This window comes from Vigna unguiculata, chromosome 5, assembly GCF_037176805.1.
Source record: "Vigna unguiculata cultivar grain cowpea cultivar isolate G323 ecotype 2 chromosome 5, ASM3717680v1, whole genome shotgun sequence".
Lineage (NCBI taxonomy): Eukaryota > Viridiplantae > Streptophyta > Magnoliopsida > Fabales > Fabaceae > Vigna > Vigna unguiculata.
Window position 1 is genome coordinate 12,947,877 of NC_140796.1, and position 27,867 is coordinate 12,975,743.

The 27,867-nt window shown below is 34.3% G+C and overlaps 1 protein-coding gene across 3 annotated transcripts; it reads left to right on the forward strand.

Annotated features, from left to right (window-relative positions):
- Nucleotides 1–2,773: 2,773 nt before the first annotated feature.
- On the forward strand, nt 2,774–27,518 carry PRT6 (proteolysis 6). Of its 3 annotated transcripts, none has more exons than XM_028070901.2 (19): nt 2,774–3,141; nt 3,379–4,446; nt 4,660–5,828; nt 5,916–6,062; nt 10,243–10,486; nt 10,565–11,275; nt 14,237–14,431; nt 14,563–15,248; nt 16,619–16,670; nt 16,767–17,406; nt 18,037–18,242; nt 18,324–18,865; nt 18,945–19,049; nt 24,613–24,679; nt 24,870–24,947; nt 25,455–25,523; nt 25,613–25,719; nt 25,809–25,940; nt 26,888–27,518. In XM_028070901.2, exons 1-17 carry the CDS (start codon nt 3,070–3,072, stop codon nt 25,685–25,687), a joined length of 6,126 nt encoding a protein of 2,041 aa, XP_027926702.1. In that variant the 5' UTR covers nt 2,774–3,069; the 3' UTR covers nt 25,688–25,719; nt 25,809–25,940; nt 26,888–27,518. The 3 variants fall into 3 exon arrangements, with proteins under 3 accessions (XP_027926702.1, XP_027926703.1, XP_027926705.1); XM_028070902.2 differs by having other exon boundaries at nt 26,891–27,518; XM_028070904.2 differs by having other exon boundaries at nt 5,922–6,062.
- Nucleotides 27,519–27,867: the final 349 nt, after the last annotated feature.

A 27,867-nucleotide genomic window follows, 5' to 3' on the forward strand; every position in this document is an offset into this window, starting at 1 on the left:
TTATAATGATGTGAATTTTAATATATTATATAAAAATATTTAATAAAAAATGTGAATTTTAATATAAAAATTAAATTTGGTTTTAATTTGGAGAGGGACCAAATTGGTTAATGTTAACAAAAAATGGGACCTAATTGAACAAAAATAACAAATATAGGGACCAAATTGAATTTAGAACATTGACTTTGACACGTGGCACACTACTGACACGTGGACATTTAAAAAAATTTTAAAAAAATTCAAAAAAAAAATTCAAAAAAACCACAAAGTGACACGTGACACATTCCTGGGTTGACACATGTACATTTAAAAAAAAATTTTAAAAATTAAAAAAAAATTAAAAAAAATTAAAAAAAACCACGAAGTGACACGTGGCAGTCACTGTTCATGGCCGTTAATGATTTAAACGGTGTTAGCAAAAAAGTATCCAATTGAATAAAATTGACGAAAATTAGGACCTATTTGAACACAAAACCAAAATTAGGATTTATTTGAAAAAACTTGACGAAAATTGGGATTAAAAAGGTATTTTAACCTTATTTTTATCTTAATATTTATATGTTTTAAGAAATTGATACAAAAACTTACAAAAGCCAAGAAAACTCTAATTTGTTCTGTGCAGATCTTACTCACAAATTAAACATATCACTGGGAACTAAAGTAACAAAAGTTCATTTATTTGGCGGAAATATCACATACAATAACTAAACCTCCCACATGCAAGAAAATTAAAAAGAAAAAAAAAAAATATATATATATATATATATATATATATATATATATATAACAAAAATAAATTCAAAACGAAAATGTTTAATAAGTAATTTTGTCCCTTATTTAGATATTTGATTTGTTTTAGTCATTATATTTGTTTTTGTCTTAATTGAGTCTCTATTTTTATGAAAAAAAAAAATTAATGTTATGTTAGATTGACGTTAACACCCAATAAAAATGTTATGTGTCAAAATCTAGGTTTATCATATATAAAAATTTAGATAATCTTGTATCTTAGAATCCCTATGACATGATAAACTTAGATTTTAACACGAAACACTTTCAAATAACGTTAATATTAATTTAATATAATTGAATATTTTTTACAAAAATAGAGATTCAATTAAATCTTTCTGAAAATAAAAACTCCATCGCATATATATATATATATATATATATATTATAATTATTAATTATGTCCAAAAAAAGTATACGTGCATTACTTTAACAAATTCTAATTCCTTTCTATCAAATAAATGATAAAAAAAAATCTTAAATAAAACAAAAAACTAAATGGTTTTATATTTAAAAAAAATAAATAAATTGACTCTATACCATATATAACCTTTAAAAATTTTATATATTAAAATATTTATTCTACATTTAACTTATCTTCCTTCTTTAAAATTATAAATGGTTTCTTATACAAAGTATAAATATAAATCAAATTAATCTATTTAAATAGAATTTCAATCTTATAAATCTAAATATAAAACATAAATTATAAAATTATATATTACATAGTTTTTAATTATTAATATTTTCCTTATTGAGAATTTTATTTTAATAATTAATCTAAAAATATTTAATAAAGTTACTAAAAATAAATGGTAAATAATTAAAATAGTCATCTTTATTATGAAAATATCAGTGGATGAATTAAAAAACGTATGCATAAAAATAATTGTTTATATAAATATTTATATTATTATCTATATCATTATAATAAAAGAAGGTTTTTTTTATATTTTTTTATTATACTTCTTAAATGACTATTCTTTTAAATCTATACCATTATACTAATATATATATATATATATATATATATATATATATATATATATATATATACACACACCTATATATTTTAAATGACCATTCTTTTAAATTAAAATAATTATTTTATCAAGTTTAATTTTAAATTTAATCATTTTTTAAATTAAAATCATTATTTGTTATAAAAAAATATTTTTAGAAGAAAATAAAAACTATTTATAGCAAAATTGTTAATATAATATATATATATATATATATATATTTATATATTTAATTTGTAATAATAATAATAATGATTTTATTATTTTATCATAAATAATTGATTACACATGTGTAAAACATTATAGGTTCCCACTATAATAATTGTATAATAAGAATACTTATAACTTTTCTTCATAATAAAAAAGTTAAATTATACTAAAATACATCTAAAAAATAGTTATGAAATATTTTAATTTTTTTTTATCAATTTTTATAATTATACAATAAAAGCCTTTTTAGTTTTTACGGGTAGTTTTTTTTTTAAATAGTTAAAACTAAAAACTGGTAAATAAATATAAGGATATAAAAGATAAGAGGTAAAATAAGTGGACACAAAAAATAGCTGTACATTCCAATCTGCAATATTAATTTTTATAGACATTATAAAAAAATTTATGCCTAAAAATGACCATACAAATATATATTTTTTTGCTAACTTTAGAATGTTACAATTTTATAATAGAAATATCTATAACTTTTTATAAAATTATAATATAAGATGTATAAAATAATAGTTATAAATTATTTTTAATTTGATTAAGCATAATAATCATGCAGTAAAAATACTCTTAATATTTTATAGTCATGTTTTTAGATAATAAAAATAAAAGAGTTAAGCAATAAATATAAACTATTCATTAAAACTAAGAAACAAATCTAATTACTAATGACATGGATGACAGATAAGTTAAAGTAAGTGTTTACCTATAAATATCCTTATTTTTATGTACGTCATAGAGTAATACATAGAAGACATGAGACACGAGGAAAGAGTGTTCGAGTGTGAGTTGCTGCATTCAGCATCATCGTTATCACAATGATTCATGGGATTTCGTTGCGCACAAAAATTTGGGGCTTTCTTGAAATTCCATTAGGGTTTTAACCAGCGCGTATTGTCTCTTCGTTCTTCTCACCGTTCAATTTCTCGTTTTGCTGCGGAATTATTAAAGTGAAAGAAAATCAAACCTGGGGAGTGAAGGTTCCGGGTTCGATCCTCGCTCCTTGTGCTGTTGCCTCCTTCGGTTTTGTCGCTCCCTCATGGCCGATAACATGGAAATCGATTCGCCCTCCGATTGCCAACCCCTCAAACCTCGCGATCGTGTCGTTCGGGTAAGGCCTCTTCTACGATTCACCTGTTTTTTTTTTTTTTTTTTTTACTTTATCAAGATTCATATTCTTGGTGGCTTGGTGACTGTTTGATTCTCCTTGCATTTGACTAAAGAATTGTTTGGATTGGTTAAGCTGTTTTGAAATATTTCTGTCGTTTTGGATTGGATGAATTTTTTGGTTAATGGATACAGACTGTTGAATTGTGTGTTTGATATGTGGTTTTGGCTTGGTTTGCAGAGGCTTGCCCAGTTTGGTGTTCCTGAGGAGCAGCTTGACCAGCCTGGTTTGGTTGCTTTTGTTAAGGATAAGAGGGCTTTGATACCTGAGCTGGTGTCTGTTATATTGCCTACTGATGCAGAAGTGGCAGATGCCTTTCAAGCATCTAGATTGACTTCTAAAAAGATGTCGGGTGTGATAATGAAAAAGAGGTTTCATGAGAGCATGGTGTGGTTGCAGTGGTTGATGTTTGAGGGTGACCCTGGTGGTGCTCTGAGAAGGCTTTCCGAGATGTCTGTTGGGCAGAGGGGTGTCTGTGGGGCTGTTTGGGGCCACAATGATATAGCTTACAGGTGTAGAACATGTGAGCACGACCCAACATGTGCTATCTGTGTTCCTTGTTTTGAGAAAGGGGATCACAAGGGTCATGATTATTGTGTTATATACACGGGTGGTGGTTGCTGTGATTGTGGGGATGTGACTGCATGGAAGCGTGAGGGTTTCTGCTCAATGCACAAGGGTGCTGAACAGATACAACCGCTTCCGAAGGAATTCGCGAGCTCTGTTGATCCTGTTCTCGGTTCTCTTTTCAATTGTTGGAGAGTTAAGCTAACATTGGCGAGTGAATATACTGAAAGAAAGCAGCCAGCAAATGAGCTAACCTATGCTGTGGTTGATATGCTTCTAGAATTTTGCAAGCACAGTGAGAGTTTGCTCAGTTTTGTTGCTAGATTGTTGCTTTCTTCTGATGGTTTAATTAACATGCTGGTGAGAGCTGAGAGGTTCTTAACTGAGGTTGTTGTAAAGAAACTCCATGAGCTACTCTTGAAATTGTTGGGAGAACAAAGTTTTAAGTATGATTTTGCTAAAGTTTTTCTCGCTTACTATCCAAGTGTCATAAATGAGGCCACAAAAGACTCCAGTGACTCTCCTCTTAAGAAGTACCCACTACTACCAACGTTCTCTGTGCAGATACTTACAGTGCCCACTCTTATCCCACGCCTTTTGAAGGAAATCAATCTACTAACCATGTTATTGGGATGCCTTGAAAATATTTTCGTTTCTTGCTCTGATGATGGACGGTTACAGGTAACGAGTTGTTACAATTTCGTAGTTATAATGTCAAGATGTGCCAGGATAAAGAATGTCTGTCTGGTTTTCATCCTTCTATAAACTTTTAAGTTGTTCTGGTATTGAAGTTGGTTAAGAATTTTATGTTAATGAATGTGGGTATACTTCTCAAGATTATTATGTTTCTAGTCTTCTTTCATGACATTTCATTAAAATAGGATTTTTTTGTAGGTATCCAGGTGGGCAAATATATTTGAGACAACAATACGTGTTGTTGAAGATATTCGATTTGTTATGAGCCATGTAGTAGTGTCCAAATATGTAACCAATGACCAGCAAGATATCTCGAGAACATGGATGAGACTTCTGTCCTTTGTACAAGGAATGAACCCTCAAAAGAGAGAAACAGGTCAACATATAGAAGAAGAAAATGAGAATGTCCACTACCCTTTTATTTTAGGGCATTATATTGCCAATATTCACTCTGTATTGGTGGATGGGGCATTTTCTGATGCTAGCAAGGGGGAAATAGATGGTGAAACTGCTTGGAACTCTAAAATTAATGATTCAGATGATGGGGATAATGTAAGGCTTGCAAAGGTAGGGAGGAGATCCGAGGAAAGCTCTGCATGTAATGTTACGAGCAGGAGTAGTGTCTTTGCCGCTCCAAAACTTTGTGAGATAAAAACTGATGCATCTTCAAATCTGCCTCTTCCACGTGCTGTCACTGGGTTGATGTGTGAGTGTTTAAGGGCTATTGAGAATTGGTTTAGAGTTGAGAATATCCATGCTGTACCTCCTAATTTATTATCTCCAAACAGTGGTAGTGCCTGTGATAGCAATTTTTCAGCATTTAAGAGAACAATATCTAAGTTTGGAAGGGGTAAATATGCGTTTGGTAGGCTTGCCAGTACAAGTGAAGATCATGGTAAGCAATGTTCTGAAAATAGTGAAATGGATTCGGAAAATACCTGTACTCGTGCTAGTTCTGATGATAATGCCATGGAAGAAGATTTTCTCGTGGAATCAGATGGTCCACGTTTTCTATCATTACCTGATTGGCCACAAATAGTCTATGATGTTAGTTCACAAGATATATCTGTGCACATTCCGTTACATAGATTGCTTTCCATGCTGTTACAAAAGGCAATGAAAAAATATTTTTGTCAATCAGAAGTCTCAGACGTGACTCATGCTTCTCCTTCTAATTCATTGTCAACTAGTTACAATGACTTCTTTGAACAAGCTTTACGAGGAAGCCATCCATTTGGTTTCTCTGCCAATATAATGGAGCATCCATTGCGGATTAGGGTCTTTTGTGCTGAAGTCCATGCTGGAATGTGGCGTAAAAATGGAGATGCTGCTTTACTATCATGTGAATTGTATCGATCAGTACGCTGGTAAGTCCATCTTGTATTACTATATACTTTATGAGGGTTGAAACTCATTCATTTCATTATACTATATTGTTTTGCTATTTCGACAAGCAACAGGTCTGAACAAGGTCTGGAGCTTGATCTATTTCTTCTTCAGTGTTGTGCTGCACTTGCTCCAGAAGATCTCTTTGTCAGTAGAATTCTGGAGCGCTTTGGGCTGTCAAACTACTTAAGTCTAAATCTTGAACGATCTAGCGAGTATGTAGTCTCTTGCAACAAAGAAAACTTTTCATGCATGTTTGTTATTTTGAAATCCTTAAATTTGCAGTACTATTGGAAGTTAATGGTATGCAAGTTCATAAACAATATAATGTTTTTCTGGATTGACCCGTTTTTGTTGTGGCCCTTTGTAACTTTAGTCAGTCCTTTGTTGTTTTGCAGCTCTTTTATGCTAACTCTGAATGTAAAAATGTTCTCATGAATTTCGTTGTCCTTGTATGGGATGCCTTTCTTTACTACATCTATCTTGTTGAACTCATCTAATTACCATCATTTTATAAATGTTGGTCTCTCTTCCAAGGATAACCCTTTCACAAAGGATTTCTCCTTTCCGAAAGCGTTTCTCCTTTTACAAAGGATTTTTCCATTTACAAAGAGCTAATGCTTAATATACAAACAAACAACTCTACCTCTATTCTGTCCTTCTTCACATATTTACACCTTACTAACACCTCAACTACCTAACTAATTAACTAGCCCATTAATATTCAAACGTCTTAACCAACTTCTCCTTTATACCCTAATAATACACCTGTCCTAAAATTCAGCGCCTCAAGCTTGGAATTGTGGAAACCGGATCCCATGGCTCATCTTCATTTACTGTCCTATAAGCATTGCAATGCATTCTTCCTATAGAAATTGGAACCCACTGGGATTTTAGTGTAATTCTCTGAGACAGTCATTAAAGTTGTTTACTTAGGAAACTTTGTAGCCTTGTTGTAGTTGTTATTTCTGGATAGCAGAGCAAAGTGACGACCCCAAAAGTGGGATAGAAAATAGAGGGATGACCACTACTCTAATATTTTGTATGTATAAATAATCAATAATATATATGTATGTTTGTATAATAGAAAAATAATCTAAAATTCATTCACTAATCATCATTAATTAGAACTCATAGTTCTTAAAACAAATATATTGTAGAAGGCCAAGGAAACAAAGTGCTTAATTCCCTTAACCCTCAAAAAATAAAGCCTCGAGTAACTAAAGACATTAAAAGTGCAAATAGACAAATGCAAAATGAAAATAAGAATGTTCAACCTCTTAAAGATCCAAATCATCTTGTCTTCCTCATCTATTAGAATTGTACCCTTTCGTTCGTGGTGTCTTCACTTGGTTCACTGTCATTCTCTTCTTCCCCAAATTTTCCCTACATTTGTGTGCACTAACGGCCTTCTTTTTTGTGTTTGTCTCCTAGTGTATTTCAAAAGCCCCCTAGTTCCTTAGCAACATCTGTCCGAGTCTAAACATCATCATAAAAACCAACTTATCTTAAAAATTATCATCTCCATCAAAGTCTAGCAGCGTCAATTTATTGTTATCATCATTGGCAATCAAAGGTAGGATCAATCATGTCATGACTTTAAGTAAATCTTTTGTGATTTTAAAAATAGGAATTTTACTGTCAACTTTCAATGCTTTATAATGATGATATCAGACTATAAGCACAACTTTAAACTGTTCTCTTTCACATTAATAGATTTAGTTGCATTCGCAAAGGTGTTTCAATTATGCTCCCATCCAATGTAAGAGCTTTGTTAACACTATGATTGTTATTGTACTTTACAACTTTCATAAATATGTTTTTTTGGGTGTATGTACCTGGTCTAATGATAGGATATGTTTTTTTTCCTTGTAATATACTCTTCGTATTTTTTCATGCAAATATACATCAGGTGAGCTTGGAACTCGTTATTTTTTTTATCACATTCCAAATTCAATTTGGTATGTGAAGCACAACCCAAACTTGGTTGATCATTTTCAGCTTTTCACCAGGCATGTGTCTCGTGCGCTGCCTTTCTGATGTTAGAATCATTCTAGATTATCGTTGTTTGTCTCTTTGTTGTCTTTTGGACATGTTTCTGTCTTTATTCTTTTGGTTCATTACACTTAGATAGCTAGTCAAGGCACTCCCTTCACGACTTAGTGTTTCTTCCCTTCTTAATTTTTGTGTCTCTGGAATGACTTCTACATGCTCCTTATTCTGCTGCTACGACTATTACCACGACAAAACTCAGTTGGAATAACTACTTATCTCGGTCTGTGTTTGTTGAGTTGTGATTTCTTGGTCAAATTTACCATGATCATTTGGAGAAGGAAGTAAGTGCTATTCTGAATGAAAAGATAAAACCTAGTTGCAGAAATTGGATTTCTAGTCATGTGTTGTTTATAAGGCAGTTAGTTGAATACGTAGTTGCAGAAATTGGATTTCTTGTCATGTGTTGTTATTATAAATAGGATGTGAAATATGAATAGACTGAATACCTTTCCTAAGAGCAATGGGGCAATTTGAAGTGGAGTCATGTGAAGGGGTTAATGGAGAAGGATCCATGGCATGTGAAGTTTTTGGAGGAACTGAGATTGGAACTAACTGATTTTTCATCACATCCAAATTCATGTAACTTTAATAGCAAGCTTTGGCAAGTGTGGTGCACACCCTCCACATATTCCACCACTCAATTGTAATACAATTCATATACATTGGGATTTATGCTGATTATCAAATAATAATTCAAGTTAACTGAGTTTTCCCACTTATCAGGAGCCATTTTAGTTCTTGCTTTTATTGCTGCAGGAATGCCAAACCCATATGCAGTTATGCAATAACAACTAAGTGTGAATGTTGTCTACAAACATTGTTGTCCTTTGTATCTTTGGAATTTTATGTATTCAAATTTTATTTGAGCAAGTTGAGTAACAAAATCAAATGGCTCCATTTACAATCACAACCAATTCAACAAATTGCTTGTCTCATTATATTGTTCAAAATAGTGAATGGCGAACCCTCTTAAAAGCTTTAGTTGTTAGTTGGAGACTCATAATAAATACAGTACTCCCCTTAATTCCAGCACCTTTCGAAGGTTTGAAGTATCGACAATTCACAACCCCACTTGAGTTTGTGTTGAAATTTAATTTTAATTATGAAGAATGAGAAAAAAAATGGTCGGTGTCTATATATATATACATACATATATACATAATTATAAGCTCTAGAGATGACACATAAACATGTTCTCACAAGTATTGTCCAAACGTTTCCCAATTTTAACTAGAAATCCCCATATTGATCGTGGATGGGTATAAGTATGAGTAATACACAATTTTTAAATTGAAGATGGGGATATGGATGACGATGGGTATGTACATATCCACCTCTGTCCTTATATTTGTCCTTGGTTTAAATTATATAGTTAATTAAGTAGTCCAAAAAACTTATTTTCACTGTTCACTCTTATCCTTCGTTTCATTTCATTTGTAAAACCTTTATTTCTTTCTTTTGCCCCAATTTTTCGTTCTCTCATTCAATTGATGTTTGACTTATTCAATATTCACAAAGTTCGCCTAGATCCCTTAAGGTTCTTTCTTTCTTGTCACAACGTTAATTACACAATTTTTCCTCAGTGTTGTTCAATTGATGAATTGTATTTCAGGAAATACAAACATCAATTCATTAAATCAAATAGTTTTTAGGGCACATATTTGATTATTTCTACTCCTTTAATATCTTTAGGGCACATGAGAATATTGTGCTTTCAATTTGAAGTGTTCAATTGTGTAAACCCTTAAAATGTGTCCTTTTTACATTGAATCCTTGAAAATAACATTTTTCCTTTGCTATGATTTTTATTTTTTGTAAAAAGATTATTTAATTCATATTTGAAATAGCAAGGGAGTGGATATATGTATACCTATTACTTAATGGGGATAGACATGAAATAGAAATTTCATATCTGTTGGGTATGGGAATGGGGATAGTCAAACCTGCCCTTGCCTTGTCCCGCTGCCATTCCTAATAAGCTCGTCTTGTTTTTATCCGAGTTTGATTAGGATCAAATGATGGTAATCTTAAGAACCCGAATGAGTGATAATGGTGTTTTAGTTGTATCCTCCTTGCCATTGTCATGCATCACTCGTCGCATGTTTTCTCATCAATAGTTTGATCTTTATACATAATTGGTACTATGTTGAAACTGTCAAAGACTGACGAGTGTCCATCTCACCTGAATATGTTTCCTACCTGTTGTAAAATTTTATTTTCTATTTGGAAACAGGGACATTTGCTGATTTATGCTTCATTCTTAGCATTGTTTCCCCTTTTTCCTTGCTCTTGCATGATTTACTTCTTTAGCTTTTTTAATGATTGTTTTGTTATTTTCAGATATGAACCTGTTTTAGTACAGGAAATGCTTACTCTTATTATTCAGATAATAAAGGAACGACGCTTTTGTGGGCTAACTACTGCTGAAAGTTTGAAAAGAGAACTAATTTATAAGTTGTCCACTGGTGATGCCACACATAGTCAATTGGTGAAGTCTCTTCCCCGTGATCTCTCCAAGTTTGAACAACTTCAAGACATCTTAGATGCAGTAGCCGTGTATTCGAATCCATCTGGATTTAATCAGGTTTGTTTAACTCTTGTAAAAAATTATCACTTTCTTTTATTAGCCTGATTGTACTGATATTTTTATTTGTTATATTAGGGTATGTACTCATTGCGATGGACGTTTTGGAAAGAATTGGATTTGTATCATCTACGTTGGAATTCAAAGGATTTACAAGTTGCAGAAGAAAGATACTTGCGCTTTTGCAATGTCTCTGCACTAACCACCCAATTGCCCCAGTGGACCAAAATTCATCCTCCACTGAAGGGGATAGCTAGAATAGCGACTTGCAAAGTTGTTCTACATATCATCCGGGCTGCAATATTTTATGCTGTTTCCACTTTTAAATCATCTGATTCTCGTGCTCCTGATAGTGTTCTTCTACCTGCACTACATTTACTTTCACTATCATTAGATATCTGTTTTCAGCAAAAGGAATCTAGTGAGGATACATGCCATGATGTGGCACAGCTTCCTGTTATAGCCTTGTCTGGAGAATTCATTCAAACTTCTTTTGGTGAACAAAGCCTGTTGACACTTCTTGTTTTATTGATGGAAATGCATAGGAGGGAGAATGTAGACAACTTTGTAGAAGCAGGTGGTTGTAGTCTATTTACTCTAATTGAAAGCTTACTGAAGAAATTTGCTGAGATTGACAACAGATGCATGACCAAGTTACAAAAACTTGCCCCTGAAGTTGTCTGTCATATTTCTGAAAGTTTTCCAAGTAGAGACTCAAGTATCTCATCATTGGCTTCTGAAAGTGAGAAACGCAAGGCAAAAGCTCGAGATAGGCAGGCTGCAATAATGGTAGGCTATTGTGTTATTCTGTTTTAATACATGGATTTAAAGGATGCAGTATTACCTTAGCTGATGTATTCTTATACATATATATATATATATATATATATATATATATATATATATATATATATATATATATATATATATATATATATATATATATATATATATATATATATATATATGAAAAAGGTGAGAACATGTGCATTCAAAGGAAAAAGGATACAACCTTTGACCCTTAACCCTTAAGCTAGATACAACAAAAAACAGCTTTAATTAGGTTGTAGCACAAATAATAAACTATTTTAACACCCCCCTCAAGTTGGAGCATATAAATTGTTAGCAAACATGGAACATATAAATTGAATTCTAAGTCCTCTTAAAAGACTTGGTTAAAATGTCCAAAGCTGGTCATTATTAGAGCTGATAAATCTGATCCTAAGATTCTTAGACAACTCTCCCTAGCAAAATGACAATTTTTCTTTGTATTTGGTTTTCTCATGAAGCACTTGATTGGAGACAATGTTAAGAACTTCACAAAATTTCAAGTCTTTAAGGAGTTGTTGAATGCACACAAGTTCAAAAGTGGCCAAAGCCACAAATCTATATTCAATTTCTGACCGGAGTAGGTAACATGACGTCTCTAGCTCTTTCAAGAGATAATATTCCCTCTAATGAAAATACAATATCATGTGTGGTGAAAATACAATTTTAGAAGTTGATCAACTGGCACAAATCCTTTGAGCATTTTTTCTTTCCAAAAACTACCATGTCCTTTGACCATTTTTTCTCTATGGCAGTTGTTGTGCTATCCAAGTAGGTTTTACTCAATAGAAGCAGTCATATCCTCCAACATTACTTGCAACCTTGACTCATGATACATATGGTCAGGTCAACATTAGTTACAACCTTGACTCATGATCATGGTTATCAAACTCGTGAGTTAACTCAGACAAGTTTACGTGTCCACTCAAGGCTTCCGAGTCAACTCACAAGCAAACTTGTTTTTCATGTAGAATCGGTAGAATCGAGTGTAGAATTGGTGAACTCGTTCAAACTCGTGAGTTTGCAAGCGATTTGGTGAGTTTGTATGGAGGGCATTTTTGAAGAACGCTCACTTGATTAGGGCTCCAATGTCACTTGTTCGAAGTTGCAGCCTCTTGCACTACATCACCCTCTCTCGCACTCGCGTCACTGTGCTTGCCATCGACCTCGTGCTTGTTATTGTCGTCACGCGCTATTGTTGTCACTCGTTGTTGCCGTTGCGCCCGCTCGCTGTCACCGTAACGCCCGCTCGCTCTCACCGTAGTGCCCTCTCGCTGTGGTGCTTGCTCACTGTTTCACTCGCTCGCCATTGTAGGGTTGCCAAGGGTTGGAGGAAAGTTTGGTTAAAGATGAAGTTTAGGGTTCTTTGTTCTATTATGGGCTTTTGGGCCTGGTCCAACCACCTTTTGTTCTACATAAAATATAAAATATAATATATAATATAGAAACATATACAAATATTTAAAAATATAATAATCTAATAATAATGTTTCCTTAAAAAAATTAAAAAGTTATTTATAAAATCATATAACAATAAAATATTATAATATTTATATATATTTTAATTTTTTTTATTTAAAGTAAATTGTTGCTAGTTTATGATTTGAGTCTACAATTTAAGTTTACCAGACTCCCACGAGTTTGCATAAACTCTTGAGTTTGACAACCTTGCTCATGATCTAATAATAATATTTCATTAAAAAATTTTAAATAGTTATTTATAAAATCATATAACAATAAAATATTATATTATTTATATATATATATATATATGTATATATTTTATTTAAAGTAAACTCTTGTGAGTTTATGATTCAAGTTTTCGATTTGAGTTTACTAGACTCCCACGAGTTTACGTAAACTCTCGAGTTTGATAACCTTGCTCATGATTCACATAGGAAGTGTTAAATATATCATTTGTCATTATTTACTTTATAGCTCCAACAACCAATTGGCCGACATTATTCTCTCAATGGGTCTTGTGTTATTGACATTTGTAACAAGCTTGTATCGTATGATACATATTCTCCAGCTTGAGATGGAGTGTTGAAGATATAATTTGATTGCATTAAATGGGGAGATATGATGTTATTTGGTAGGGAAATATCTTACCATCATTTTAATACGAATGCCCATGTGTGTACACAACACACAAAATTCATTATATTCCTTCGTTTCTCTCCTCTCAGCATGGTACTAGAGCGATGCCATCCTTCATGACTTATAAGTAATCCTTTCAACAAGGTCCATGGGACTATGAATGGGCTTGCAATTTGTCAAACTTGTCTCCAGAATGTCAAGAGCATATTTTTATGTGAAATTAGAACACCTTCCCTTTGTTTAGTCACTTCAATAGCAAGAAAACATTTTAAACAGTCAAGGTATCTGGTTTGAAAAGGGCTGAATAAGTGTCTTTTAGTAGAGAAATCTCAGGGACATCTTTACCTGTCATAACTATGTCATTATAGGCCATTAGATAAACACACTTCTCAAGGGAAGTATGACAATAAAAGACTTTACAATCTGTCTCACTTTATTTCAATCCAAAAATCTGCGTAGTTTTACTAAATTTACCAAACCATACTTTGGGTGATAAATTCAGTCCATATAGAGACTGCCATAATTGACAAACTAGACCATACCATACATATGTTTCAGCCTGAGGGAGAGTGTTAAAAGATATGATTTGGTTACATGAAGGCAAATATTTTTCATATTTAATTATCGATTTCGTTTCTTGTTGTATCTGTTATTCATTATAAATATTAATTCCCATGTGCATGCAATGCAATTACAAGCAATCCTTTGTATAGAGCTCAACATGCTTTGGTATACGTTCTCATCTAAACATGTTGATCTGTTCTATTTTGCCAATTTGTCTGTCTTCACCCTTTGGTCATGTTTTCCTTGCTTCTAATGCAGGAAAAGATGAGAGCCCAACAGACTAAGTTTTTGGCCAGCATTGATACCACTGCTGATGATGGTTCTCAACTTGGTCGTGAAGGTGATTTAGACAATGAGCAAGATTCTGAAGAACCTGATACTAAGCAAGTTGTTTGCTCCCTTTGTCATGACCACAATTCTGAACTTCCCATCTCATTTTTGGTACTTCTTCAGGTACGTCTGGTAGTCATACCTACTATAGGCTTGATCAAGCATAGGTTGTAGTCTGTTGCATTGCCTTTTTTAAAACTTCATTTACGCTTATTTTATCACCTGGCCTAATTGATGTATTTTTGGTGTATAAGAAATCTAGGGTTGTGAGCTCTGTTAACAGGGGCCCCCCATCATGGGCCAAGCTTTGCCAATCAGATAAAGAACACACACCTCTTATCAACACCAAGGAGACTAATACATCGACAATGAACTGGAATACAGTTAGTTCAGAAACAACTTCATCTTCCCACTTAAATCAATTTGTACAGATTGCTGCAGAAGAAGTATCTTCTTCTGGGAAGCCTGGGGAAGTTCTTACTTTTCTGCAATATGTCAAGAATAAGTACCCAGCACTGGTAAATTTTCAGCTCCCAGACACATATTATGATGAAAAAGAAAAGGCACCACCATATTCTTTTGAGACTTTAGAGCAGTGTATGTACTTCTCAATTTATGATGAAATGCGTCTTCCATTATCTTCGATTTTGATGAATATGGATGACAGAGCTTCCACTGCTGGGGAGAATTCAAATATTGTAATAGACACTGGATCTGTGTTGCTTGGGAAATATACAGCTGATCTTGTGCTAGAGATGTCAGAAACTTCTTCTATGTCTGGAATTACTTCTAACGAGTCTGCTTCTGTGGAATCTACGTCACAGCATTCAACATATGATGAATTTGGCCCTATGGACTGTGATGGTGTTCATCTTTCTTCTTGTGGGCATGCAGTACATCAAGGGTGTCTTGATCGATATTTATCTTCATTGAGAGAAAGGTGTGTTTCTTTTAGACTTATTAGCATATCGTATTAGGTTTGTCCTGTGTACTTTTGACTGTAAAGAATATAAAGTAAATCCATATATGTGTCTCCATTCCTGATGTTACCTACAAATGTCCAGTCCTTGGGCATGAGGTTGTGTTCAGATGTCCCATGCTGTTAAAGAATATGTTCTCCTTATTCTAGGCTTGAGTTGACAACCCCACCGGGCTAGCTTTTAAGGTTGAGGAAGATTTAATTCATTTCTAACTTCGTATCAGAGCCTTGATGACTTCGTATCTAAGATTAATTCATTTCCAGTAAAGATGTTTAATTTTAATTCAGGGTATGGGCCTGTGCATTAATCCACACATCAAGGCCAAAGGTTTCTCACGTGATGGAGCACTTAGAAATATGATATCTAAAGCCTAGAAAGAAGCAACCTTAAAATGTATACCTTTGAAGCCACTATCCTCCATAGTTTTGTACTTTCCAACTGTATTTCAACTCTGGTATACAGGCCAACATGTGATCTCCAGATCAAACACAAATCTTAAATTTGCACTGCACCAGAATTTCAGTCGCATGGTTTGGGTTGTAGAAGCAGAACAAGAAAATGGGGAGAAGGAAATTAATGGTCATGTTCGGAAATTTGGCTTGTTTGCCTAAATTTCTGTACTTGCCCACCAACTTGCTATTCTATCCGTTGCATAGTTTTATTTGTAGTTGACGCATTTTTTATAGGTGGATAATGGTAATGATTTGTTACCACAGAACTAAAAGAGGATTTTGGGATTGAAACAGCTATAACAAGCTTTTGGAGTGTTGTGTGATGCCGTTGGACCATATTTTGATAACTGGTTTAACTGAATAGAAGCCAAGTTTATGTAGAAAACTGCTCTTTGTGTTATATTTTGTACGTAATGCATTGAGCATCTACCCACTTGGTGTAGAGCTCGTGTTTCTTTGAGTGGTTTCTCTTATTGTCATGTTAAGGGGTTAGGATCCCTATAGTTCATTATTACCTTCGTGTATTCTCTCATATGTATTTTCTTTTTTGTTGGAGGATCAATTGTTTTCATATCCTTCATTGGGTGGTATGCTGTGTTATGTCACTGTAAGTTCTTGCCTCGGGGCCTTGGAATGAATAGAGCCTTCCTTCACCATAAATTTTATGTACCAACCTACCAAAAATGTTTGAGAATTTAAGTTTAGTCATTATTAATCATTATTTGTACAGATGATTGAGTTCTTCAGTCAAATCAAAGCTGATGAACTTAAATGTTGCACACATATATAGGCAATACAGAAAAGATTACAAAGTAATGAGTCAATAGTCATTTTTTCTTGTTTTGCTCTGGAGTAATTATTGTTTTTGTGACTAACAGATCTGTCAGAAGAATCGTTTTTGAAGGAGGACATATTGTTGACCCAGATCAGGTTTAAGTCTTTTTAAATACCTATTTTCATTTTGTTATGATGCCTGTACAATCTTTTCACTCTCAGCCTTTTGAAATGTTCATTCCTTTTTTCAAGGGAGAGTTTCTCTGCCCTGTGTGCCGCAGACTTGCAAATTGTGTCTTGCCAACTTTACCTGGAGAATTAAAGAAGCCTTTGAAGCAGTCTATCATCTTGAGTGCTGGTTCAATAAATACTGCTCCCCCCTTGGCCGAATCAAGTGAATTGACTTATTCACTTCGCCTGCAGTCTGGCTTAAAGCTTCTGCAATCTGCTGCCACTGCAGTGGGGAAACTTAAATTCCTAAATTCTATTCCTTTGCATCACATTGACAGAACTAGGACAAATCTTGAAAACTTCCTGCGGGTACTGTCAAAAATGTATTCCCCTTGCAAAGAAGAAAAGTTATCAAGATTTTCAAGAATAAACCACTCAATGTTGATGTGGGACACTCTTAAGTACTCTTTGACATCTATGGAAATTGCTGCACGATGTGGAAAGACATCTTTTACTCCAAACTATGCTCTTAGTGCCTTGTATGAAGAACTCAAATCTTCAAGTGGCTTTATATTATCCCTGATGTTGAAACTTGTTCAAAAGACACGAAGTAAAAATTCTCTTCATATTCTGCAAAGATTTAGAGGTGTTCAACTCTTTGCAGAATCAATTTGTGCTGGGTTTTCTCCAAGTTATGCAAATAGTGACAATTCTGGGATAGGTATGATTCTTGTTCTTAGTCCTAGTTTGTTTGCTTCAAGCACAAAATGATATACTATTAGTGTATTTAATTTTATACTACTTTTCAATATGGAACTGGAAGAATACAACTTAATGTTTTGTTGTTCTCACATTTAACAGGATTACTTTTTTATAAATTTATTAGTTGATTAAGATCAATTTTTATAATTTGAAATTTGTTAGGCTTCAAAGCTCTCCACTCGTGTGGAATTTAAAAAGCTCGCAGCTCAATTACTTATTACATGAATAGAATTGTATCTTTATAAACTTAAATTGATAATAGGTATTGTATCTACCAAAAACGGGCCCTTATTTTTCATGTAAGCTTCTAATTTAGTTTCTTAATGCTAATAATAGTTATGATCCATCTATTTGTGCACATTATATGCAATCCACCCTGTTGAAATTTGCTTAAATATATTCTTTTGATTCTTTTTTATTCTACAGTAAGGTAGTTCTTGATCTGCAGACAAAATTAAATGGAGTGGTTTTGTTTTGCTCTCCTTGGTTCCTTTTTCTATTAAAAAGAAAATGCTCCACTCTTGTTCCATTCATAACTGTATTTATATATTACTAATGTTATCATTTCATATCTACTATATATCCACAGGTGACATGTTAAGTATCTTGAAGCATATTGAAATGGATCTGTCAAACACCGACAGCTTTTGGAGGCAAGCTTCAGATCCTGTACTTGCCCATGACCCTTTCTCAACATTGATGTGGGTTCTCTTTTGTCTACCACACCCATTTTTGTCTTGTGAAGAATCCTTGTTGTCCCTAGTTCATGTTTTCTATACAGTATCTGTAACCCAGGTTGGTCACACTACTTCCAACTTAATTAAATGTGCTCTCTTTCGGTGTGTCTATTTCTTAAACAATTTCTTTTGGATGCAGGCTATAATTTTGTATCATGAGAAATCTAAGCATAAATCATCAAGGGATTCAGATCTTTCAGGTTGTCTGATTACTGACATATATAAAGTTATGAATGAGTCTGCAAATGCCTCACAGTACATTGTATCAAATTATTTTGATCCTAATGTTGATATTAAAGATGCTATTCGGAGGTTTACTTTTCCATATTTGCGAAGATGTGCATTGTTGTGGAAGATACTCTATTCTTTTATTCCACCACCATTTTGTGATGAGGAAAATATATTGGATAGATCGTGGAGTGTCCCACAGGACACAGTGGGCAATGCCAACATTGAGATGTTTGAGGTCACTAAAATTCATGAACTCGAGAACATGTTTAAAATTCCCTCTCTTGATGTGGTTCTCAAGGATGAACTTTCAAGAGCTACAGTCTCTAGTTGGTGTCGTCATTTTTGCAAGGAATTTGAATCTGGTAGAATTCAACAAAATATGCATGTAACACCTGCTGTTCCGTTTGAGTTAATGAGATTGCCCAATATTTATCAGGATCTTTTGCAGAGGTACTTTTAATTATTATGTTGTGTTATGTAGGGTACCATATTCCTATTTCATTTACTCTTACAACATCTATACAAGCAGGTGTATCAAACAGCGGTGCCTTGCATGCAAAACCGTTCTTGAAGACCCTGCTTTGTGCCTACTATGTGGTAGATTATGTTCTCCAAGTTGGAAATCATGCTGCAGGTTCATTTCTTTCCAGTTTCTTCATTTATTGAACTCTTTATGCCAAGAATGCATTTTGAGCATTTAATGTTTTGTCTCTATTTTAATTTTCTACATCGGTTCAGATTGAACTGAACTACTTTCTCAAGCTTATTGGTGGCTGGAATGTCATTAACTCGGGCCTCTAACATAACTTTCTATGCATGAAAGTGTATTTTCTATTTTTCCACCTTTGCAGATTTGTTTCCGTCACCATTTCATCTTTAGACTTGAAGTTTCCTTTTATATTTTTATGATGTTATCTTGTAGTTTTCTATACTATTCTCTCGACTACATTTTACAAATGTGGTAAATATTTCGAGTTAGGAGACCAAGCTTGTTACAAATATAATTAATTCTCGGTCCCCGTAACGATTTATTGAAAATATCTGCTAATTGATCTCTTGAGTAAACGATTCAGTCTTAATGTCTCCAGATACAATCTTCTCTTGAATGAAATGACAATCAACTTCAATGTGTTTGGTCCTCTCATGAAAGACCGTATAGAATTGTATATGTTCTGAATGTATTGTGTGTATAATGTAGACCACACAATATGTATTTATACTATTGAATAAAATCAATTACAATAAAGACACATAATAATATGGAATCAATCACCCTAATTTACAAGATTACGTAGCGGTTGATTTCCTAGAAATATGTAACAGCTGATTATATTCCAACAGACAGGATTAGAACTAATATAAAGAGCATTTTGATTGTTACATATAAGTGTCATTTGAGTGACATCTCCAAATTGTAACTCTTAGCAATTGCTTAAGCCAAATAAGCTCACAAGTGGTTGAAGCCATAGCTTTATATTCTGCTTCTACACTAGATCTAGCTACAACACTTTGTTTCTTGCTTTTACAAGAGATCAAATTACCATCAATGAAGGCACAATATCCGGATGTAGACCCTCTATAAGAAGGAGACCCTTCCCAATCAGCATCTGAATGACAAACCACTCTTGTGTGATTATTGGAGCCATATAACAATCATTTTCCAGAAGATCCTTTAATGTACTTGAATATGCGAATGACTGCATTCCAAAAATCTTCACATGGGAAATTAAGAAATTGGCTTACCACACTGACTACAAAGGAAATGTCTGGACAAGTAATTGTAAGATAATTTAATTTCCTAACTAACCTTCTATATTGTTTGGGATCCGACACAGGCTCCCCCTAATTTGGTAGAAGTTTAATATTAGGATCCATGGGTGTGTCAACAGGTTTTGAATTCATCAATCCAATTTTCTCCAAAATATCCAATGCAAACTTTCTTCAAGAAATAACAATACCATCGTTGTTGGATTGTGCCACCTCAATCCCTAAGAAATATCCGAGTGTTCCAATATTACAAAGATGTTTCATCTGGGAGATTCCATGGTTGTCATTGCCTGTAAGAACGATGTCATCAACATATACTATCAAGTAGACATATCCAGCACTTGAGTGATGATAAAAGGTTGAATGATTTGCCTCACACTGAATTATACCAAATTGTTTAACAACATTGTTAAATTTTCCAAACCAGGCCCTAAGAGACTGTTTTAGGCCATATAAGGATTTGTGAAGACAACACACTAACCCAGTAGACTCCCCCCTGAGCAATAGATCTAGGAGGTTGTTCCATATAAATCTCTTGCAGATCACCATTGAGAAACGCGTTTTTAAATCCTAGTTAATAAAGAGGCCATTGTTGAAAAGTAACCATGACTATAAATAAACAAACAAAAGCCATCTTTGCCACGGGAGAAAAGGAACATCATAATCCAACCCAAAGATTTGTGTGTAACTTTGCCCACCAGATGTGCTTTGAGACATTCAATAGTACCATCAGGACCAACATGATAACAAAAACCCACCTGTAACCAATAATAGATTTCCTCGATGGTAATGGGACAAACTCCCAAGTTGCACTATTATGAAGAGCACTTAGTTCATTTAGTATGGCCTGATGCCAACCAAGGTGTGCTAAGGCATCATGAACAAATTTTGAAATAGTCGTAGAAGAAATAGACAAAAGACAAGCATACAAAGGTGAAGACAACCTATGATAACTTAAAGCAACATAATGCAGAGAGGGATTACGTGTAGAACGTATATCTTTTCGGAGGGCAATTGGAAGGTCACATGTTGAAAGGTCAAGCTTAGGTGTTGGCAGGTCAGACTCGGTTGTCGGAGCTAGAGGAGACAAAGTAGTTGGCATTTGAGTTGAGTCACTAGGTGGTTGTTGAGAATGATGACGATGACTATAAACCTGAAGTGGTGTTGGACAAACATCCTTGGAGGACCACAAATCATGGGAATAGTAACAGTACTAGGAATATGAATTGTATTAGATGCAGACGTATTGGAAAGAGATTCACTTTTAAAGTAAAAAGAAGATTCATTGAATGTGACATTTGCAGAAATAAAATAGTGTTTAAGACAAGGAGAAAAACATGTGTATCCTTTTTTTGATCGGGTAAACCCTAAAAAAACACATTTGTGTGATCAAGGAGACAACTTATCAAGATCAAGATTAAAATTGTGAATAAAACACGTAGACCCAAAAACTTTTAAAGGTAAGGGATGAAGAGGTTCACGAGGAAATAAAACGGAATGAGTATTTTATTATCTAAAACCGAAGAAGGCATGCGATTAAATGAGATAACACAGTAAGAACAACATCACCCCAAAAATATTGAGGAGCCTCACCATTGATTAAAAGAGTGCAAGCTGTTTTAATAAGATGTCTATTTTTACGCTTAGCCACCCCATTTTGTTGAGGTGTATACGCATAAGAAGTTTGATGTAGAATGTCATGAGGAGCCATAAATTGTTTAAAAGAATGAGAAAGATATTCACAGCCATTATCATTGCTCAAAATTCTAATAGGAACACCAAATTGAGTTTTAATATCATTAAAAAAAAGAATGGAATATGTTAAATAATTCAAAACGATTTTTCATTAAAAATAACCAGGTACACCGTGAATAATCATCAATGAAAATAATAAAGTACTAAAAGCCTAAAGTAGACGTAACACGACTAGGTCTCCAAATATTAGAGTGAACTAAGGTAAAAGGGGACGAAGCACCGTGTGAGACACTACGAGGAAAGGAACTACGACTATGTTTAACTGACACGACTCACGAAATTGGACAACTTGGATAAGGCAGGAACAAGTTGCACCATAATTGCATGAACATGTGAAGAAGGGCGGACAAGATAAAGACCATGAGACTGACATCTGGTGCCAGTCACCTGTCTTGAACTCTGGTCCTTTAAACAAACAAAAGTTTAGGTAAAGGAAATAACACAATCAAGTGAACGAGTTAGACGACTAATGGATAACAAGTTAAGAGGAGACCCAGAAACATAAAGAACATTATCAATGGACAAAAAAGGAAGAAAGATGAACAGCCTAACACCACGAGCTAAAACCTTGGACCCATTAGCCATTGTAACATAAAGTAAATTATCCGGAGAAGACAAAGAGAAAAACAAATATTTGTTACCAATAACATGATTTGTGGCTCTTGAGTCAAATACCTAAGGACCAATAGATGAAGAGTGAGTCAAACCAGCGAATGATGTACCTATGTGGGCAACAAAAGCAATGGAAATAGAGGGCTTACAATCCTCACACCATTGAAGAAATTCATTGAAGAGAGCAGATTTGTCGGTAGGAGCAGATGAAGGGGGATCCAAAGCAGATGATTTTGAAAGAGGATCAGTTTGCAGCCGATTGAGGAGGGCGACCATGTAAAACATAACACCTTTCAATTTTGTGGTCTAGCTTGCCACGATGGTCACACTTGTGACGCCCTTTGCTTGACTTGTGAGAGCGATTGCGATCATCATGTTGAGATGCCGAAGCAAAGAATCAGTGGTAGAACCAGGTGTATCCTTGGAAGGGTTAAATGGCACACACCAAAGGGTGGAACAATGAGAAGTAAAATTAGGTATAACAGGAGAACCCAAAATTTGATCACAAACATGAGAATATTTATCAGCAAGTCCGTGTAAAGTCAAAACCATGAAGAACTTTAACCGTTGCTCTATTTCTTCTGCAGGAGTAAAGGCGGAAGGTAAGACTTCATTAAATTCATGAAAAAGAGTATTCATCTTACCCAAATACTCAGCCATAGTGTTCCGAGTGCGAGGAGCAACAACATCAAACAGGTCGTGACAAGAACCATAGGGACGTTGAGTATCATTAGTGTACAATAATTTGGCATGTTCCCAGACTTCATAACAAGTACCATATGCACGAAACATTGCTTTGAGAGAAGAGTGGATGGTATTCTTGGTAGCCATGTATAAGTAAGCCTCAATTCGCTTCCAACGAAAGAAATCATCGAAAGCAACATTAGTTCTTTTGACGGTAAGATGATCTACCCATGACTCAAGCCAAAGTTTAACGTCTGATTCCCAAGTCGCATAATTCTTTCCATCTAACATATCAATGGGCAAGGACACATTGACAAGATTAGGAAAGACGGATAGGTCAGACACAATGGAGGTAGAAGAAACCGTTGAAGCGGAAAATGAAGCAGAAGACGCCCTTAGAGGAGAGAGGGAGAAACCCTAAAAATCCAAAGTGCGCCAACGAAGAAACCAAGCACAGATCCAGGAAGTCGAGATAGAGGTGAGTTCATCGATGGTGATTGATGCTGCAGACTATCGAATAGCGGGTGGGAGCGTGTTAGACCTTTGATGACGACGAAACTGACGATGTTGGAGTCGCCTAGCCGTGATGAGCAGAATGGTGTGGTCGTTTGTCAAAATTGGTGCTCCGGCGATGGTGACAACGGCAGATGGCGGCGGCAACGATGGGTGTAGAGATAGAGGCGATGGAAATTTTTTTGAAAAGAACCTTAGGCTTGGATACCATATTAAATATAGTGAAAATAGGTTTGAGATTAATATTCCTTGTATTGAAAATACACATAGGGTACTTTATTTGTAATAAAGGAAGTAATTGCTAAGCCCAAAATACATGTAAAGAATAATAACAAATGGATTGAAGATAAAGATAGTGATAAGATATCTAATGATATATCTAACAATCATCGTAGGAGTGAGTTCTATTTATCAGTTGCCGACTACTTATGGAATACAAAATTAGGTGTTCAAGGTGAAATAATGTTCAAAGGTATTGGAAATTGATGGCATTTTTAATTTGGTTTTGTTAGGATGATTCTTTTTCTTGGTGTCGCAATGAAGAGGATCGGGTCTTTCTCCTTTTGTAGTTATATCTAGTCTCTGCTATTGACTGGTTCGCAAGGATTATAAAAGTAATTTTTTGGAGACCCTTGTCAATGGGCTGCTTAACGTAACTTTCATTTCATGTAGTCTTGTGATATATACATGTTGCATGATGATAACGGTCAAATTAGGAGAATTAACTGGTCTACAGCTTTTGTAGTTGTATTCTATTTCTTAGTTTTGGTATTATTCTGAATAAGAAATTTTCGCTTGACCTTGGTTCTATTTTTCTAGTGCATTTGCTTATTTGTGTGAATTTAAAGGATTTTTTTAATCTTTAGGGAAAGTGGATGCCAAACTCATGCAGTAACATGTGGAGCTGGTACTGGAGTGTTTCTGTTGATTCGGGTATCATGTTCTTACTTGAACTTGATTGAGTTTTGAATAACTTGTCTGCTTCCGTTGTTATTCTTTTTGGCTTTTCATCTTGCCCTTTGAATCTTCTTTTTGAGCTATCTTGACACATCTCTTGCTTTTTATTAAGTAGTTATTTTTCTTGGATACTGAATATATAATGAGTTGTATTTGTGCTTGGCAGAGAACAACAATCCTACTACAGAGATCTGCACGTCAAGCCCCCTGGCCTTCTCTTTACTTAGATGCTTTTGGTGAGGAGGTAAGTTTACCTTTTGTCAAATTTACGGACATACAGAACATTATTATTTTTTCTCTGCAACTAAGAAGCTGGTAGAACCTAGAAAGTTATGTATAATTGTTAAGAAATCCCATGCTCGAGATGAGTATGCCTTGGTGTGAGAGCAGTGTGTTGGAAGTTCCACATCTAATAGAAATAAGGTCAAAATCATATTATATTTGTGAGTGTAAATCTCACCTTACTATGATTGAGTTAGATTTAAAGTTCACTTTTTAACAATAATTATTTAGAAAGCAGTTAAAGAAATATTTAGCTAGTTATAATCGTAAGGTTAGGCTCTCAAAGAGTGAAAAGGTTACAAGAACGGGAGCTCAGTCTGAAATTTTGCTTTAGTCTGAAATTCTTGTCTTGGAATTCTGTTTAAGCTGTCAGGATTTTGGCACTTGATATGTAACTGAACCTAAGAAGTTCAAATTTACCGTATTTACTTTCTTTAAATTTCTCCATTTGCCATGTTCTTTGCTTCAGGATTTTGAAATGTCACGAGGCAAGCCACTTTACCTGAAAGAGGAACGCTATGCTGCTTTAACTTATATGGTATGGAAATATTCTGTCTTTATTCCTTATCTTTCTTTCAATTTTCCTTATCAATTAACATTTTAAACAATGGTTTTTTATCTGCTTAGGTTGCTTCTCATGGTCTGGACCGGAGTTCCAAGGTTCTGGGTCAGACTACCATTGGTTCCTTGTTCCTGGTTTAATTCAATTCCACATGTTTACTTATAGTGTTAAGGTCTGATGTTTGAATTTGCAGTTCAAAATCCTCTTTTTCCTCCTTTGCTGTCTGCTAAATCTGTTGGTGGTGTGACCTTGTGCATGCAGATCTTTTTACTGGACCTGTGGAGGATGGAAATTGGTTCTAGATATGCTAATTTATCATGTCATACACTCTGACTAATCCGAAGATCACTACTCCATTCTGTGTCTTCTGTTAGAAATATACAGCCCATTAAGGTGTGCATGTTGTAATTGAAATTTGTTTGTAGCAATTTTAATGTCATCTTTGCCATGGAAGGATGTTGGATAATTGGATGGCCTCTTTTCACTAATATTTGTAACTGCCTCAAATGATTAAGAAAAAGTTCAGATTTTCTTATTTGGATAAAGGTTAATAGTTGTTGGACTGAGACTACTTGTTTATTACACCAATTAATTCAAAATCATTATGGTTTATAGGAAGGAATGCCATCCAGTGATCCATATATCCCTAGAAATTCAGTGATAAATTAGTTAGAAGTCTGTTAGTGAAGGAGTTAACTTAGTTGAGGGTGCTGAGATGGTAGAAAAATATAATAGGCATATTGACTATAATTAAGAGGGGAGGTTGAGACATCTAGTCATTTGTGACAAGGATAGACTCCTTAAGAGGGGTGAGGGGAGAATCCGGGTCTTTCAAATGTCCAGTTACAATTTATTTTTGTATTTTCCCTAGCCTAAAGCTGCTACTATATCAACATAGCAATTATGATTTAGAGTTCCTCAGAAAGCATTATTATGAAGCTTTGAAATGTCTGCTATGTTATGTGCTTCTGGAGGAATATGCTTTAAAAAGAAAAAAATAAAAAGATACAAAATATTACAACCAACCATAGGGGGCAACACCAAACCTATATAGCAATCAGGAAAACCTATATTCCGGTAGTCCTTACGGTTCTTAAATAGTTCTTGGTAATCCAAGTAGGCAATCCTTCTCCATTTTGGGCTGTAACTAATTTTCTCCTTTGCTATATTTGAGCCAAACATGAATCCTTTCTTATATTTAGTCCTACTCGCTGATTATCAGTTGTATTTTAGTCCCTTTATTAATTTTTTATTATACACTTTTTACTTGGCACCGAAGTAAAGTTGTCTGCAAATTTCATGAGTTTATACTTATATGACTATTTCTTTTCACATATCAGTAGATTGATACAGTTGCTGGGTAAAGATTTAAAACTTGGCTTCTGTCTGGGAATCTACCTGCTGGTCATGGCTGTACATATTTGGTCGGTGCTGACATAGCTGCAACTTTCTTCTGCTCCATGCTTACCATAAAGTTCGTTTTCCATGAAGTTGGTGCTCTGGTGTACATATATCATCATACTAGTGAGAGGAGCAATTGCTTCAAGGTATACTTCGTGGAATTATGGGCTTATCTTACTCATCAGTGGTTTATAATGTCTGAGGACAATCATGTTGGTTCTGTGTCTATTCTTCTCCATCTCGTAAGTTTGGATGTTGGTTGGGCCTTCCCCTCTCTACGCAGGTAGGGGAAACAAGACAATTGCCAATTTATGGGCATATTGATACAGGGTATATATACTCCGAATTTTACTGTCTATGTTTCCTGTTTAGTATATTTGAAGAACAATGCTAATAATAGACTGATTGTAAAATTTGGGTTGTTTTTCATTTTTAAGTGTCGCTTGTGATAATAGTATCGTATTTTGGTGAATTAAATAAACTAGAGAATTGATTGGATTGGAGTGTAAGCCTAGATAAGTATATACACTATCTAGCTATTGCTGGAATGCCATTTGAAGCGATTTTCAATTTGAGCTTTTTCGTAGGTATGTAAATCAAATAGGGCTATACTGTGTTCAAATGTTTTTATCAATTTTCATATCTGCGTTACTTGTACAGTGCAGGCTCGTTTGCTGAAAGAAATTTTCGAAGTTGTTTTTAGAATCAGATGAAAAAAGCAGACTTCAACTGTTTAAAAGGAAATTCTAAAATATGACGAGTGTGTTTTTATTTACTGCGTTTAGGTATCATAAGTAGATACAATTGCAGTAGTGGAAATCGAAGGAATTGTGCATATTCAACTTCTGTTTCTTTCTCAGAGCCACGAGGGTTGCCTGTATGGTTACTGTTTAACTAACGTTAAATCGCCAATAGCAAA